The sequence below is a fragment of the Delphinapterus leucas genome, chromosome 11 (assembly GCF_059928025.1).
Source record: "Delphinapterus leucas isolate spDelLeu-1000000601 "Yukka" chromosome 11, BTC_Dleu_Yukka2, whole genome shotgun sequence".
NCBI lineage: Eukaryota > Metazoa > Chordata > Mammalia > Artiodactyla > Monodontidae > Delphinapterus > Delphinapterus leucas.
In genome coordinates, this window is record NC_143139.1 from 78,107,784 (window position 1) to 78,124,842 (window position 17,059).

A 17,059-nucleotide genomic window follows, 5' to 3' on the forward strand; every position below is an offset into this window, starting at 1 on the left:
TTACCTCCCACTTCTTCTTTTTTTTTAACATCTTTATTGGAGTATAATTGCTTTACAATGGTGTGTTAGTTTCTGCTGTATAATAAAGTGAATCAGCTATACATAAACATATATTCCCATATCTCTTCCCTCTTGTGTCTGCCTCACCCTCCCTGTCCCACCCCTCTAGGTGGACGCAAAGCACCGAGCTGATCTCCCTGTGCTATGTGGCTACTTCCCACTAGCTATCTATTTCACATTAGGTAGTGTATATATATCCATGCCACTCTCTCACCTCGTCCCAGCTTACTCTTCCCCCTTCCGTGTCCTCAAGTCCATTCTCTACGTCTGCATCTTTATTCCTGTCCTGCCCCTAGGTTCTTCAGAACATTTTTTTTTTTTTAGATTCCATGTATATGTGTTACCATATGGTATTTGTTTGTCTCTTTCTGACTTACTTCACTCTGTATGACAGTCTCTAGGTCCATCCACCACACTACAAATAATTTAGTTTCTTTTTATGGCTGAGTAATATTCCATTATATATATGTGCCACATCTTCTTTATCCATTCATCTGTCGATGGACACTTAGGTTGCTTCCATGTCCTGGCTGTTGTAAATAGAGCTGCAGTGAACATTGTGGTACATGACTCTTCTTGAATTATGGTTTCTCAGGACAACCTCACAGGCCTTTGATCTCTCCTAGCTCCTGCATGTAGCTTTGTCCTCCATCTGCTTTGCATCTTTCACACTTTTGTCAGAATTAATTTCTAAAGTGTAAATCAAATAATTGTACTCCATTGCTCTTTGGATTTGCCCTTTTGCCGTAGTCCAAATTCCTTGCAGTGGTGTGGAAGCTCTCCATGTTCTGACCATGGACCACCTCTATAGCCTAATTTATCTTAAACCTTCTCATCCAACTTTAAAAAAGACTTTCAAATCAGTGACCACAGCAGGCACCTCAAGCATTCCTAACACTGTGTGTGCCTGGAACACTTTTCCCTCTGTCAAGAGCCTTGTTTTCCTCATCTTTGACTCCCTGTTGCTTAGCGTGTGGCAAACAGAGGTGGTCAGCAAACATTTGCTGAAGGAATTGTGTAAATGATAATAATTACATCTGAATTAATATGTTAACATGCCATTGTGGGGCTTTACAAAAATTGATTCAATTCTATATTCTTGGAAGTAGAATTTTGTACTTTTCTTTTGCTTTTGAAAATTTTTTTGACTAAGGAAAGGTGATCTTAACTAAATGAATGTTTTGAAGAAACCTATTTTACCATGTTTCTTTCCATATGTTAGTCCAATAAGGCTGCTGTAACAAAAATCCAGAGATTGGATGGCTTAAACAACATTTATTGCTCACAGTTCTGGAGACTGGGAAATGCACGATCAGGGTGCTGGAAAATTCAGTGTCTGATAAGGGCCTGATTCCCCCTGTGTCCCCATATGGCAGACGGCGAGGTTGCAACATATAAATTTTGGGAGGACACAAACATTCAGTCTGTTGACCTCTACTAATTTATTGAATCAATTAAGAAGAATCATTTCCATTTTAGTTTTGTACATTTTAAGAAGTGCTTTCCTAAGTTGCATAAACGTTATTTATATTCTTTTTCCTTTCCTCATGTGTTTCAGTTTCATGCTTTAAGTGGCAGAAATATTTGCAACTACCAGCTGGTCTGTGACAGTGACATGAACCTGCAGAATAAAGAATCTGTGGCCCAGTGTCTGCATATCTTGTCCTCCTTAAGGCTCATCATGCAGGTGGCTTTGCCACAGGAGCAACTTTGCTGGATTATATTCAATGGTATATGTCAGTGTCTTTTATTTTTCATTGTGTCTTTCAGAAAGGTATTTAAATACTAAGTTTGACGGTGACTTGATTACCTTGTGATTTAAAACATGTTCATTTCCTCTTAGGGGCAAGACGGGAATAAAGATGCAGACCTACTAGAGAATGGACTTGAGGATATGGGGAGGGGGAAGGGTAAGCTGGGACAAAGAGAGAGAGTGGCATGGACATATATATACTACCAAACGTAAAATAGATAGCTAGTGGGAAGCAGCCGCATAGCACAGGGAGATCAGCTCGGTGCTTTGTGACCATCTAGAGGGGTGGGATAGGGAGGGTGGGAGGGGGGAGGCAGACGCAAGAGGGAAGAGATATGGGGACATATGTATATGTATAACTGATTCACTTTGTTATAAAGCAGAAACTAACACACCATTATAAAGCAATTTAATAAAGATGTTATTTCCTAATAGGATACTTGCGGGCTTTTTTACATTTTTATTATATTTCAGTTTGTCCTTATGAGCAGGGACTTATACAGCGTGTCTGTGGGTTTTCTGCTCAAGGGAGGGTCAGAGGCTGTGGGGATAATCAGTTTCACATATATACAAAATAGGGACCACAGTTAGTAAGTAAGTATAAATGGGGAAGGATCGGAGGACAGGTTAGATTGTTTCTAAGCATCATCCATTTCTTGGTCCTCTCCATGAATACTTTGGCCAATGACCAGGGCTTCCTATGCATCAGCCTTCTTGTCCTACTTGATTTTGAGTGAGGAGCTCTGAGAACGCGCATGTATGTATGTGTATAGTGTATTTACATACATATATATGCATTGTACGGATACACACATGTACATGTATATGCATTATATATGTATTATATATGTCTCATGAAATGAATCTTATCTATCAAAATGTAGCATTTGTTTTTTCCTTTTAAGACTTACAATTTAAATTCAACTAAAATTCTCTTTAAAGTTACAATTTGAAGTTACGATGAGTCGCCTGGTGAGTCGCCTACAGTATTGTTTTCTGGATAACATATTCCTGAAAGAAGAATAATAACAGTGTGTTCTGTGTGCCTAAGACCAGGGCAGAATAACCTGGAAGAAAACATATTGGATTTTCTCTCATCCATGGCAACTGACAGTACATTTCCTAGCCTTTTACTTCCTTGATCTCCCCAAATAATTTGACATTTTGATTGTAATTAGACCTTACATTTGCTACCAGAGATAAGGCTGACTCTGGAAGACATTTTTCAGTCCAGTGATGGTTAAGCTTTTGGGCCTCCTCATGCTCAGAGTTGCCACGGCTGTCTCTGCACCTGGATTGCTCACACATCTTGGCAGGGATTGAACAGGCAGAGCTTCTGTACTCAGGAAGGAGTGATAGGCCTGAGGGTTGGGCCCTGCAGTCAGGCTTTGCTTGAAAGGTGGAAATGATGCACCTGTCTGAAACCCTTTTCAGATCACACACAAAACCCTCCAATATTCTTAAAAAAAAAAAGACTGAACGATTTCTGTATCTTCTACATCCTTTTTCTGGTGTGTGCTTTTTCCTTATACATATGACATCGTGTTCTAGATTTTATCCTGTTTCCTAAATAGTTTCCAGCTCAGCACTATGGTTTTAGAATCTAGCCGTGTTGCTATATGTAAACCTAGTTTGTTAACGCTGCCTGCTGAATTGTATTTGGCAGATAGCTATGCACCCGTAGGGATGGGCACCTGGTTTGCCCTGCCTCTCTAACTGCGCAAATAATTCTGCAGTGAATATCCTTGCCTCTGTCCTTTTATAGACCTGTGTAAGAGTTTTCTGGGACTTATGCCCAGGAGTGAGGTTCCTGGATTGTGGCAGATATATATACTTAGTGTCATTAACTGCTGTTCCTGTTTTAGTTAATTCATCTCAAACTTATTAAGTGCCAGGCATTGTTCTAGATGCTAGGGATACAGTAGTGGACGACAGACAAAAACCCTGTTCTCATGCTTACATAATGCTTCAGGGAGATGATGAACAAATCAAGACTAAGTGATGTATCAGATGGTGATGGTGCTACGGAGGAAAGTAAAGCCGAGAAAGGGGTTAGGGAGAGCACTGGCTGGGCTGGGGCTGGGCTGCAAGTTTATTTTATTTTTTAAAAAAGATTTATTTATTTTATTTTAATTTTTTTGGCTGCATTGGGTCTTCATTGCTGCGCACAGGCCTTCTCTAGTTGCGGTGAGTGGGGGCTACTCTTTGTGGTGGTGCACGGGCTTCTCATTGCGGTGGCTTCTCTTGTTGTGGAGCACGGGCTCTAGGCACACGGGCTTCAGTAGTTGTGGCATGAGGGCTCAGTAGTTGTGGCTCGCGGGCTCTAGAGCTCAGGCTCAGTAGTTGTGGTGCACAGGCTTAGTTGCTCCGCAGCATGTAGGATCTTCCCACACCAGGGCTCGAACCCATGTCCCCTGCATTGGCAGGCAGATTCTTAACCACTGCGCCACCAGGGAAGTCCCGGGCTGCAGTTTTAAGTGGAGTGGTCATGGTAGGCCTCATCTGAGATGAGATGCCGTTGGAGTAAACACCTGACTGAGACATCTGGGTGTTTGGGGGAAGGGCATTCCAACTGGGAGATTAACAAGTGCAAAGAGCTTGTAGTTTTAAAACTTTGGAATTTAAGTCACAAAAAAATAAATTGACCTGCAGTCAGTTTCTCAAAATACATTTGACCTTTCCAGTTAGACGTTAACACTCTTTTAATTGACTATTATACACACACACCCTTGTTTTTAAGATATTTAACCAGTCTTCGTTCTTTCACAAAATCTAACTGGGTAAATGAATGTTGGATAACATCTGACATCTCAACTAACCTGAACCCAACTCATTTAAACCCTCAAATAGTCAAGATTATTTTGGTGGTGGCTATCTTAGATGAAAAGGAGTCACGTGACAAGGCAATAAACTCTGTATTAGGGATTTGGTTAAAAATCAAACCAACTTGCAAAGATAGCCTGAGAACGTAAAGGTTTAGTCTGTGCTCCGTTTTGTACCATGTACTCTCTCCATCGAGCTCCTGCCGTGGAATCTGTGAGCCATGCCAAGATCCTGAACCATCAGAGAAGGATTCTGTTATAGTCAGGGTGCACTAGGGCTGCAAAGGTTAAAGGCACATCTTTGAAATACAGAGGGCCCTTGTTATTCTTGAGGGCGGTCTCCTGGGGCCTTCTGAAACCCCACAGCTCCCATTGCTGAATGTTTGGGCTTCTGGCTTACACCTGAATCACGTGTTTTGTGGAGAGTCATGTGTTTCCTATGCATATCCTTACTTGGTGACTTTTTTTTTTTTTCCCTGAAAACACAGTTACACAGTTGGGTCAACAAAGCCAAGTCGAGATGAGAATGCGGAGCTTGAGCTCTTACTAGCTGAGTGGTTTTTTCCCCCAGTGGATCTTACATGAGATAAACAACTCTGTCATGGGAGCAGGCGCACTAAGAATGTCGGGGACTTGTATTCTCTGTGAACTTTATGGTACTCTAAGTGTTTAAGATTCTATTCAGTACTTTTTGGTCACTGATTTGTGTAATGTTTATTATGCTTGCAGATGTATTTTAATCAAGGGATGTGTGTTTTGGAGCAGATGCTGTTTTCTCAGAAGCTTTTAAAGTTTAAACGTGAACATAGGATTTGGAATTGTTGAATTTTGGTGGTTATGAATTTTAGATGAGATATTTTATAGAAAATATTTCGATTGATTGCCATTATAATTACACGCCTTTTTAAAGCATGGTATTATACTGTTTTTTGGGTTATGTTTATAGCCTGATAATGTCCTTTGTATACAGAAGGATATATGGTGATGTCATTCCCCACTCGTCCTCCAAATGCTGCCATAACATAGTCTTCTATCCTCATTTAATTAGTGGCTTGATTTTAAAACAAAATCATACTTGAATGATCTTAAATAGGAGCTGGAAATGGCGTTTTTCATTAGAGTGCTTATGGGATGTACCTTAATAATGGGGTAAATATTATATGAGACAGTGAATGAATATAATACAACCTTTTATGCATTATGAGTTTTAAATTATGAGTTTCCTTCTTGCGTATTGTGTGCCATCTGATTAAATGTGTATTCTAGTCTTATTTGGAGATAAATCTTCAGTTTTTCAACTGTGAGGAAACCATGGGAACCCGTAACATTTTATGTGAATTAATAAAACCACAAAGTACATAAATTATGCTACTAAAATACTCTTTTGTTCAATATATTTCAAAACTTAAACTGCCTTTAAAATGAGACTAAAAGAGGTGCTTCCCTGGTGGCGCAGTGGTTGAGAGTCCGCCTGCCAATGCAGGGGACACGGGTTCGTGCCCCGGTCCGGGAAGATCCCACATGCCGTGGAGTGGCTGGGCCTGTGAGCCGTGGCTGCTGAGCCTGCGCATCTGGAGCCTGTGCTCCACAATGGGAGAGGCCAAAACAGTGAGAGGCCCGCGTACCGAAAAAAAAAAGAGACTAAAAGATTCCTGTTTCAACATATTTAAAATATGGTCATATTAGTTCTTTCAGTAATTTGGCTACAAGTTACAAAAAAGTTTATAATGATTATAACTCTCTGGCCAGTATCAGATTTTCTGATGAGAATGTCACTTGTTTTGGGAGCTACCAACTTAAACTGCAGAAATTGGAATGTAAAATTTCATCATTTGACTGTAAAACATGTTAATCTTTTTCTCCATCTAGGTACCATTTACATTTACACCATTTGCAGAAAACTGATGATCATAGGTCACTCTTCTAAGGTATGGAATTTACTGACAAAATATCTTCCCCTGTAATTCCTGGCTTTCTTAAGACTTTTGTTAGCATTGCATACTAAACAAAGAAAATTTGTGAATTATATAACAAAATTTAGTGAATTTACATAGGTTTACTGTTTTTAGTTTTCCTTTAATATCATGTAAAAATGTAGACAATAAAGTATTAATGAGAAGAAAGAATTTCTAAAATTGATAGGTATTTCTCCAGTGCCCTTCAGTCTCTCAAATTAGTCATAACTTGTCAATACGTTACTGAACATCCATCTGATAACTATATCTCTAGGGAGGGTGGCCATCCATTCTAGCTTGCCCAAGACAGTCCTGTTTTATGCCTGTTGTCCTGGAGTAAGTATTAATAGTGCCTACTTTCACTTTTAAAAATGTGCTGGTTTGGGTGATAAACTATGTAGCCTGTTTATGTCTTGTTATGGAGCTTGGACTGCATTTTGCTTGAAGAGCTGGACTGTACTTATGGTCCAGACACTAGTTGGGTGAACAAACTCTTAAACTATGTCCCAGTTTTGAGCTGACTTTGTTTTACAGTAAGATTCTCACTGACCAGTACTTACTGCTTGGTTTCAGCTCAAGGAAGTGGCTGACACTTCGGTTGACTTCCTTACCATGTTGGTAGCACTTCTGTCTGCAGGAGACATATTTACTCCCTGTGTTCACTGTCCAGTCATTGGAATGTAGGCCAAGAAGGGAAAATATACTCTCCTTGAGACCATGCTTGAGTTCTTTCTGGCATTTGCAACACTACTACTTTAGTCTTCTCAATTGCATGCAAAACCTTGCTCTGAATATTCTAACGCTCGGGACAGATATTTTTTCCTTATTTCCTCAAAACACAGCCGAGTATCTTAAAAGTTGACAATGCTTAAAAAATAGATAGAAGCAAAGATATTTGCATGCTTAATGGATAACATTAATTGGGTGTTCTCTCTCTGTTTTGTTCCTTGCATTTAAAAGCTCTATTACTGACAGTGACTTGAACAAACTCTCTGCCAGCTTTTTGAGTGTGACTTAAAATGAGGGGAGACTGTCCCATGTATAATGTAAATTTGGCCTACAGACTATTCCAACGATTCTCTATCCAGTTCCAGATGATTTCCTAAAAAGAATTTGCAATCTCCTGTTGCACTTGCTGTAGCAACAAATACTGCTCCGTGGAGCCATCATAGTTTGGTCTGCTTATAGCATTTGTCTGGCAAAACTTTGAAGGGCAGAGGTGTCTGTGCCAACATTTAACTGTTATTGTTTGTACTTGTTAATGCTGAGAGAATTTTAATTTAACATGATAGTCATCTTAAAATAATTTCTTATTTATACCCTTTGTAAGACATCTTCTTTCCCCCTCATATAACTTGAGTTTCTCTCTGACAAAATAAGGAAGGCCTGAAGGAGGATCGTTCTATGTCCCAATCTTGTGGGATGGGAGTGGGGGAGTGAGGAATGCAAGAATTTGGGGGTGGTGGGTGGCTGTACAGTTGGCACTTTCAGATCAGGGTGAAATTCTTTCAGTTTGTTCAGTATAGTAAGTTTCAAGGAAATTAATTTTCACCCTGAAATTCACAGACCCTCAGCTGACGAGTTGATTCCTGAGCTGAGACTATAAATGGACTCGATGGGTCCATTTAATGGGGACAAGCCCTTGGCAGTCCAGCCACGTCTGAATCCTCCTGATTCTGTAGCTACTTTAGAGTTCAAGTCCGTTATAGCAAAAGACAGAAGGAGAAACAGATGTGGAATCCTTAGGCTTTTCTTGATGTCACCCCAGAGCAATCTAAAGTCCTATTCCTATAGGAGCTGGGAATTATGATTACCATTTGTTATTATTATTGAATCCCTACTCTGTGTTAGGTACTGTGCGAAGGGCTTTGCATACACAATAATGCCATAATAGTCTTATGAGGTGGATACCATCACCATCACTGTCCTTTGTCGAATGAATGCTTATCATCTCTATGGTATGCTTCTAAGCACTTTCACATATTATCTCATTTAATCATCACACCAGCACTTTGAGAAGGTGCCATCATTACCTTTATCTTATAGACGAGGAAGCTGAGGCTTAGAAAGGTTAATTCGCTCAAGGTCACACATCTAGTTAGAGATGTAGTGGGAGGCCAGAGCCAATGCCACCCTGTACTGCTTCTCAACACCATTAGCATAAGGCGTGTCTGTTGGCATATCCCATGACCCACCGTATTTTGGTTCATCTCTGCAAATGGAGGAGTTGTGTGGGAGCTCCTGATATAATGTTGAAATATTTTCTGACATGACTGAAGGCATCCTGAAGACCAAGACTGGCCAGGGCTTTTCCCCGAATGGGAAGCACTTTTGTGCTGAGGCAGGTCACCAGCATAAGCTTAGCGAATGGAGGGAGGGCAGTTCTCTAAGCCTCTTTCCCTAAAGACATAAGACAGTTTGCTTTCCTTTATGGTAAAAGCTGTAGTTTCTTCTGAGGCATTTACAACTGTAGTATAGTACTCAGCAAACATTAAAGAATTCAGTAGAATCTATTTATTCTAAGAAAATGTTGATTTCTGTTTTCCCTATTTACCAAACTGAAATAGTTTGGTAAAGTGTGTGGCTTGAACAGTGGTTGTCAGATCAGTCCACATATGGTTACATAAACTTCAAGTCCAGACTTTGAAATGCTTCTCAGTGTTTTCCCTCAAAGGGTATGAGTTGATATAAATGACGCTGCAGTGCCATCCTGTGGCTCAGCTGATTGTGTGTGTGTTTTTCCTACTTGACACCTGAACCATGCTTTTGCTAGGCTCCTATAATATGGTTTTTCAAAGTTGCTTTTTTTTTTTTTAATGAAGACAATAGTCCTCCTGAAATCGTCAAGTTTTTATTAATAGAAATAATTCAGGGGCAAGAAAAAATGCTACAAATTAAGAGGGTTTGTTTTGTTTTTTGGAAATGGCATTTCATCTTTAAAACCTGAATGATGGTTTCTCAGAGCCCTAAGTGGAATGATGGCTTTTCTCCTTTTTGTCATAGTTTCCCTGTGTAGTGGGAAGAATCCTGCTGCACTTGGGAATCCAGAGACCTGAATTTCAGCCCCAGTTCTGTCACTTACAAGCAGTTTAGTCTCTTGGAGTCAGATTAGGTTACTTTTAAGCTCCCTTCTGGCACTAAAATCTGTGATTTAGGGTCTTTGATGCTAAGTCTGAGGCCAAACCCAAACATCATGTGAACAGCTGTTCACTGATACTATTTTTACTTTGAAATGTGAAATTTCTAATACCAGGAATCCTGAGAGCTTTGGAAAGACGTGGATATAAAGGGGGGGAATTTATACATGGTTTAATTCCACCTCCCCCCAAATACAACAACCTGAATGTAAAAATCCACAATAAGATTTCTGTGCAGCAGATATGAGGAATTCAAGAGTTTTGGTGACTGTTAATTCCATATCAGTTGTGTGGCAAAATCAGCAAACGATGACAGCAGCAGCAACGAAAACAGCCATAAAGCAACCCCAGGCCAACTTAGTAGAGATATAGTCTCCAGAACCAGGGAGGGGGAGTTTCCTTTCACTATGGTCTAGTTACACACTTTAAAGGGACTTTGGCAACCTGGAGCAAAGCCGTGGAAGACCAACCATGATGGGAAAGGGAAGTGCAGTCCTGGGAGGTATAGAAGTGCTTGGGGATCTTTTTCCTGGAGAGAGAGCTGGGGGAGAGGGCAGGCTGCATAGGTGCTTTCAGATTCATGGAAGGCGGTGATTTGCAAGTTGAGTTTTGAGTGGTCTTGTGCTGTTCCAGAAGACATAACTAGGATGAATGCACCAGAGGTGTATCAAGGTGGATTGCATTTCAGATTAAAGAAGTTCATGTTTAGAATTGTCTTCTTATGCCACATGGCATGTTCCTTGTTACTGAAGGTGGGAAGTCATGGGCGCGGAAGGTGTGGGACATCAGGTGGTGGTGCTAGTGATGTTGGGGAGGGGATGAAATTAGATAGATTTTCAACCCTTTGATCCTGTGATTACCTGAAGTAGGTCCATGTTTAGCATCATGAACTGAAACTTTTCAATGAAGTTCAGTCAGTCAGTCAGCAGAGATTTGTTGCATGTTTACTACATGCCAGATAAAATTCTGGGGGCTGGGGATACAGTGTGAACAAGACAGACAGGGCCCTTTCCTAAGGTGAACTTGCATTCTAGTGGGATGAGCTTACTTTCCCAGCGGATAGCAAAGAATATTACAAGTCTGTGTCAAACCCCGCTCTGCTTCCAACAGCCCCCTTTCCTCTGGACTCAAAATTGACCAGACGGTGGAGAGTTCTGGCTTTTCAGGCTTCTTTTTTCTTTTAGATGTCCGCTGAGCTGCTTGCACACGTGTTATACACATTGTCTTCGAGGGCTCCAAAGATGGTAATAGGGTCTGAATGTTACCAGTGTTTCATCTGTTTTTACTGTTAAATGCTTTGTCAGTCTGATGGGTTTGCTTTATACATGTGAAGCTCCTGGACCTTTTTGATGATTTGCCTTTTCACATTGGGTTTGACTACTACAGACTTATTTTTCCTTAATTATTTCCTCAGTTATTGAAGGCTGAATTTGTGATTGGAAGAGGAGCTTTATTCTGTTGTCCAAATTTATTATCATTATTTTCTTGAGAATCTAGATGACTTGTTAATGCTCCCTTGGTTGTTTCTGCTGACTTTAGGGTTGTTCAGTGAATTCATTGAATAGCACTTGGGAATATCTGCTAGGTACCTGGCACTGCTCTAGGTGCTGGGGATATAATAACAAAAAAGGCACTGTTGTTATTTTCAAAGAGATCAGAGTAAGGTTTTGGAATCACACACAGGAGCATATTAATGCAATTGGATGTGACATATATATGTGTATGTAAGAATCTATGTAAATTATATACAGTGTATAGATACACATGTATATACATACAGTGCAATTACAGGAGAGGCAGAATTGAAGCAAAGGGCATTTCTCTTTAGGGATGTTAGCAGAGTCCTCTTCAACAGCTAGTTCTCTTTCCCCTGCTCTCCCTCCCCCTTCTCCTCCTCCTGTTCCTCTGTCTTCCCCATGCTCCCCCTTCCTCCTTCTTTGTCTTCATTGTCATTAGCAAAGCTGACACTTAGTATGTGTTTACTGTGTTCTAAGCACTTAGCATGTATTAATGAAAACAATCCTATAAAACAGTTACTGGTATACCTATTTTGCAGATGAAGAACCTGAGGCTCGTGGAGTTTAACTGTCCAAGTACCACTGCTAATAGTGGAGGTAGAGTTTCAGCTCAGTCTTATGGGGAAGGAGAGAACAGAGTGAGCAGAGATGCATATTTGGACCATTAAGATGTTTTGTGGAATGGAAAGTATTTTGGACCAGCTTTAAGTATACTATGCAAGGTCAAGAGTAATGGGGGTGGGTGGGGGAAGGCAGGGACTAGGTTGTGCCCTATAAATGCCCTATAAAGGAAGCAACTGCATAGCACAGGGAGATCAGCTCGGTGCTTTGTGACCACCTAGAGGGGTGGGATAGGGAGGGTGGCAGGGAGACGCAAGAGGGAGGAGATATGGGGATATATGTGTATGTATAGCTGATTCACTTTGTTATACAGCAGAAACTAACACACCATTGTACAGCAGTTATACTCCAATAAAGATGTTAAAAAAAAAAAAGCCCTATAAAGGGTTTGAACTTTGTTATATAGACAATAGGGAACCATTGAATGTTTAAAGCACAAGAGTGACGCAACTCTATTTGCATTTTAGAAGGATAACTCTGGTGGATTAAGGAAGATGCTTAAGGAAGCGGGGTATTTAAGAAGATAAGGAGACAAGTGAGGAAGTATCCCAATAGTCCTGGGAGACTGCTTTGTTAAGGCTGATATTTCCATGGACAGAATTTAGAATTTGATATTCTGAGATACTTTGCTCATAGATTCTTATTTCCATCCCAGTAATAGTTCTAATAGCAATATGTGGAGCAGAGACCAAATTTCTTCTAATATTCAATCAAGTGAAGGGCAATACAGCCCATTTACCGTTTGAAATTTTATTTTTTTAAAACTTTTATTGGAGTGTAGTTGATTTACTATGTTGTGTTAGTTTCAGGTATACAGCAAAGTGAATAAGTTACACATATACATATATCCACTCTTTTTTTTTTAGATTCTTTTCCCATATAGGCCATTACAGAGTATTGAGTAGGCTATACAGCAAGTTCTTATTAGTTATCTATTTTATAAATAGTAGTGTGTATGTGTCAATCCCAATCTCCCATTTTATCCCTCCCCCCTTATCCACTGTTGACCATAATTTGGTTTTCTACATTCATGACTTGACTTCTGTTTTGTAAATAAGTTCATTTGTACCCCTTTTTTTAAAGGTTCCACAGATAAGCTGTATCATATATTTGTCTTTCTGTGTCTGACTTACTTCACTCAGTATGACAATCTCTAGGTCCATCCATGTTGCAGCAAATGGCATTATTTTGTTCTTTTTTATGGCTGACTAATATTCTGTTGTATATATATACCACATCTTCTTTATCCATTCCTCTGTTGATGGACATTTAAGTTGCTTCCATGTCCTGGCTACCCTTTGAGGTTTTAGAATATTTTTTTTGGCTGCGTTGGGTCTTTGTTGCTGCACGCAGGCTTTCTCTAGTTGTGGCAAGCGGGAGCTACTCTTTGTTGTGGTGCGTGGGCTTCTCATTTGTGGTGGTTTCTCTCTTGTTGCGGAGCATAGGTGCATAGGCTTCAGTAGTTGCAGCTTGTGGGCTCAATAGTTGTGGCTTGTGGGCTCTAGAGCACAGGCTCAGTAGTTATGGCACATGGGCTTAGTTGCTCCGCAGCATGTGGGATCTTCCCAGACCAGGGATCAAACCTGTGTCCCCTGCATTGGGAGGCAGATTCTTAACCACTGCGCCACCAGGGAAGTCCCTAGAATATTTTCAAAGAAAGGAAAATATTGACAAAGTTAACTGCAGAATACATATCATCAAATAGTGTTTCCCAGTTTCAAATAGTGTTTCCCAGGGCTTTATGGGAAAAATATGTCCAAAAAGGATTATCACTGGGATTGTGGGGAAAAGTTCTTTAACTGTAGATAGAATAGCACAAGAGGCTCTTACATATATTCCAACGGATGGGCCAATAACAATGGTGACCCTTCCCCAAAATTTTGTTTCAGTTTGTACCTTCGGAATAATTACACTGGTAATAGGCATTATTTATGGGCAGCTTACATTGAATCAAAATCATGCTAGTGTGTCATGTACATTATCTCCTTCCCATAATAGTACTGCAGTGATGTGCTAAAATATCCATTTTATAGATGAGAAAATTGAGGTCTGGAGAAGTAAAATGACACAGATACTAGGTGTTAAAATTGGAACTGAAGCCCAGGTCTTTTTGATTCTAATCTTGGACCGTTTCTGCTAAGTATCACAGGCCCCAGATTGTAAGCCTTTCCTGTTTTTCCCTACCCTGTTATGCCAGTTTATTTTCAGAATAATACATTGGTTTGAGACCAGCTGATAACAATTGCATTGTTGGAATTAGCTCCTAGACTACTGTTGACACTTGATAAATGTTAATAAAAATAAGCTGAGTTCATAGGATTTTAGGAGCTAAGAAGAAAGACATTCTAAAATGGCTAACTTGAGATTTTGAGTTCTTGAGATAATTCTTTTACTTTTAAATGCGTATTTTTTTAATTGACTCATTATTTGTGGTATTTTTAGTTTAAGTAGTCAGCAACTTGGGCTCACCACTCATAATTTGATAACATTAGATGAAAATCGGCATTATTAGCTTAAAATGAAAAGACATTCTATTGTGCCCTTTTTCTGTCTCAGGCCTTGGAATATCTCCTGTGGGCCAGTGTATGTATGGAATCCTCGGTCCCACTTCTGTCCATCAGGTACTTGACGTGGAGAGCTACTCTTTACACCGCTGTCTGCCAATGCTACTATGACTGCCAGGCTGGTGTTCACGGAGAGGTACGCTACTTTTAACTCTGAGGATGCCAGTATTTAAAAATACAACATATTCAGCATTTTTTTCTTTAGATGAGCGGCAAGAAAACAAACAAAACCTAAAGAATTGCAGTGAAGCAAAGCCAAAAGTCCCAGGCTTTATTTGCAGAAATTTGCTTGACTTCTCCATTCTGTTGGTCTCTCGCTTCACTTCCTGTTTCCGCCTTTATTCTCTATTCAGTTCTACCGTCTTTACTCCTTTTCTGAATCAGATCTCTGATATCTTCCCTTCCTTATTGTATTCTTGTATGCAAGCTGCTTTCTTTCCCTGTTTAGTTACTGTGTTCCATGCCACCTACCATCCATTTGTCTTGCTTTTCTCTGCTTCCTACCACCATTTATTTAGTATACTCTATTTCTTACTTTTCCTCTTTTCCTATATATATTTTTGATTGAATATTTGAACTATAACTTAACTGGTTGGGGCTTCTATTGGTCTATGCCACACCTCTGTGCAGATGAAAACAGGTACTCTCATTATGGTATGTGGTACTTGGCTTGTCAGTGGATGGGGTCTTGGTGAGAATTAGAAACAGGCACCCTTTCCTTTGGGCGAACCTGTCCCTGCACCAGTGTGCATAGCTTGGTGAGTACAGGGTGAGTTGGATTTCAGCAGGAGAACAGCTTAATACAGCCCTTGTGGGATACTTTTTCTAGCCTAGGATACATTCTAGAAACTGCTCACCATATATGGTAGTTTTAGTGTACTAGTGGTGGCATGTTTCTATAGCTATTAAATTTATCAGGGATCGAAATGTTTGCGTAGTTTTGACCATTTGATTCCTACTGGAATTTTTTCTTATTGGAAAATGTAACCCTTTATGTTACTATTGTGTTCTAGAAGCATCTTCATGAAAAATCATAAATTATAAATAAAGTACTTCAAAGAACTAGTAAAATAAATTGCATGAATTGAACTTGTTTTGCTGTTATTGCTAAAGAATTATAATAATGGTGAACTGATTAAATAAGCTAGCCTGCTTCCTTTCCTCATATATTAATAAATACTTCCTATATGTTGGGTACTGGAAATCCAAAAATGAATAAGACCCTTTAAGGACCTCACAATTTAGTAGACAGTGTGAACAATTGGATAGATAATACAGCTTGTTTTGGTAGAAAGGTTAGAATTTGACAAGAGCACTGAGGAGGTGTGTGTGTGTGTGTGTGTGTGTGTGTGTGTGTGTGTGTGTGTGTGTGTGTGTGCTTGTGTGCATACATGCGTACAATGCCAGAGAAGTGATCATCTGTATGAAGCTGCTGTTTAGCCCAGAATTTGATTTTCCTTACTTTTTGAATTAATTCATAAAGTTAGTATATCCAACATTTTATTAACTTTAGACTTACAGAAATTAGTGGTGCTTCTCGGAAATGATTGACCAGATAGCTACCATGTTCTAAAGAATCAGCATAGCATAGAGTTTAATTCACCAATTAAATCAAATGTCTGGGAGAATAAAACACACTGTCTTGATACATTTTTAATCACTATTCTCTAACTTACTATGAATTAAATTTATTTTAATTGCATGTAGGCATTTGCTCGGCGTGCTTTGGCTAAAATTGATGAGTTAAGGCAACTGGAATTAATGAGTTCCTCACAATCACAGGAAGAATCCAGAGGATATTATAGAGAGGCCACGATAAAGGTATAAAAATTTCATGAAATAACAGAAATTTACTGTACTCTACAAATGATTAAGTACTTAATATTAGTAGTTGAGAAGTACATCCCACTGTTACTTCATATGTAATTCTTCTTTCTGAGGCAGATGGCAGTCATGATCTTCAAAAGGGGAGTATTCGAATCTAGAAGAAAAAACAAAAGTTTCTTTAGACCAAATATAAGAGTTAACCTAAGGGAAGCACAAACTGTAAGTCTCAGAACGCCTTCTCTGTTTTAGACTCTTTTTGCAGTGCGTTTGTGTTATACCTCTCTGTCTTTTAAGCCTAGACACTAAGTATTAAATCCTGCCCTCTAATCCCTGCACCAGTGGCAAATAGAAGAATGCCTTCCCAATTTGGACACGGCCTTGCTTCATCCCTTTCTCAAAGCTTTTGTACCTTCGCACAATCCCAGTTTTGTAACATGAAAGGCCAAGAGGCTGAAGAGCCTGGGAAAGGTTCAAATGCACAGGCTTCTGAGTGGTGCTGCAGAGGCCTTTTGACCACTTGGTGTCAGCTTCAAAGGCATTGAGGATGGAGAAGAGGTGGAGGCACCTTTTCTTATCAGCTTCTGGTTTCACCTTTGGGAGCGTTTAGGGTGTACATTATACTGGAGCAGCAAACAACCCCCATGTCTCAGTGGCTTAAAGCAATTTCTTTCCCACTGGAGTCAAACATTATTATAGTTATCAGGAGCTCTGCTCATGACCGATGCTCAGGGCCAGGTTGAGGAGCAGTCCTCATTTGGAAAATTGCCGGGTCGTTCTGCCAGAGGGCACCTAAGAGAGCTCTG

General features: G+C 39.9%; 1 protein-coding gene across 1 annotated transcript in view; it reads left to right on the plus strand.

The window, feature by feature from the left end:
- The window catches only part of CFAP54 (cilia and flagella associated protein 54), a 296,739-nt gene that overhangs the window by 14,658 nt on the left and 265,022 nt on the right, over window positions 1-17,059 (plus strand). The window contains exons 4-8 of the mRNA XM_022562388.3: window positions 1,619-1,790; window positions 6,505-6,563; window positions 14,422-14,565; window positions 16,137-16,250; window positions 16,374-16,475. Of these exons, the coding sequence (XP_022418096.3) occupies window positions 1,619-1,790; window positions 6,505-6,563; window positions 14,422-14,565; window positions 16,137-16,250; window positions 16,374-16,475 (591 nt within the window). The remainder of the gene's footprint in view (window positions 1-1,618; window positions 1,791-6,504; window positions 6,564-14,421; window positions 14,566-16,136; window positions 16,251-16,373; window positions 16,476-17,059) is intronic.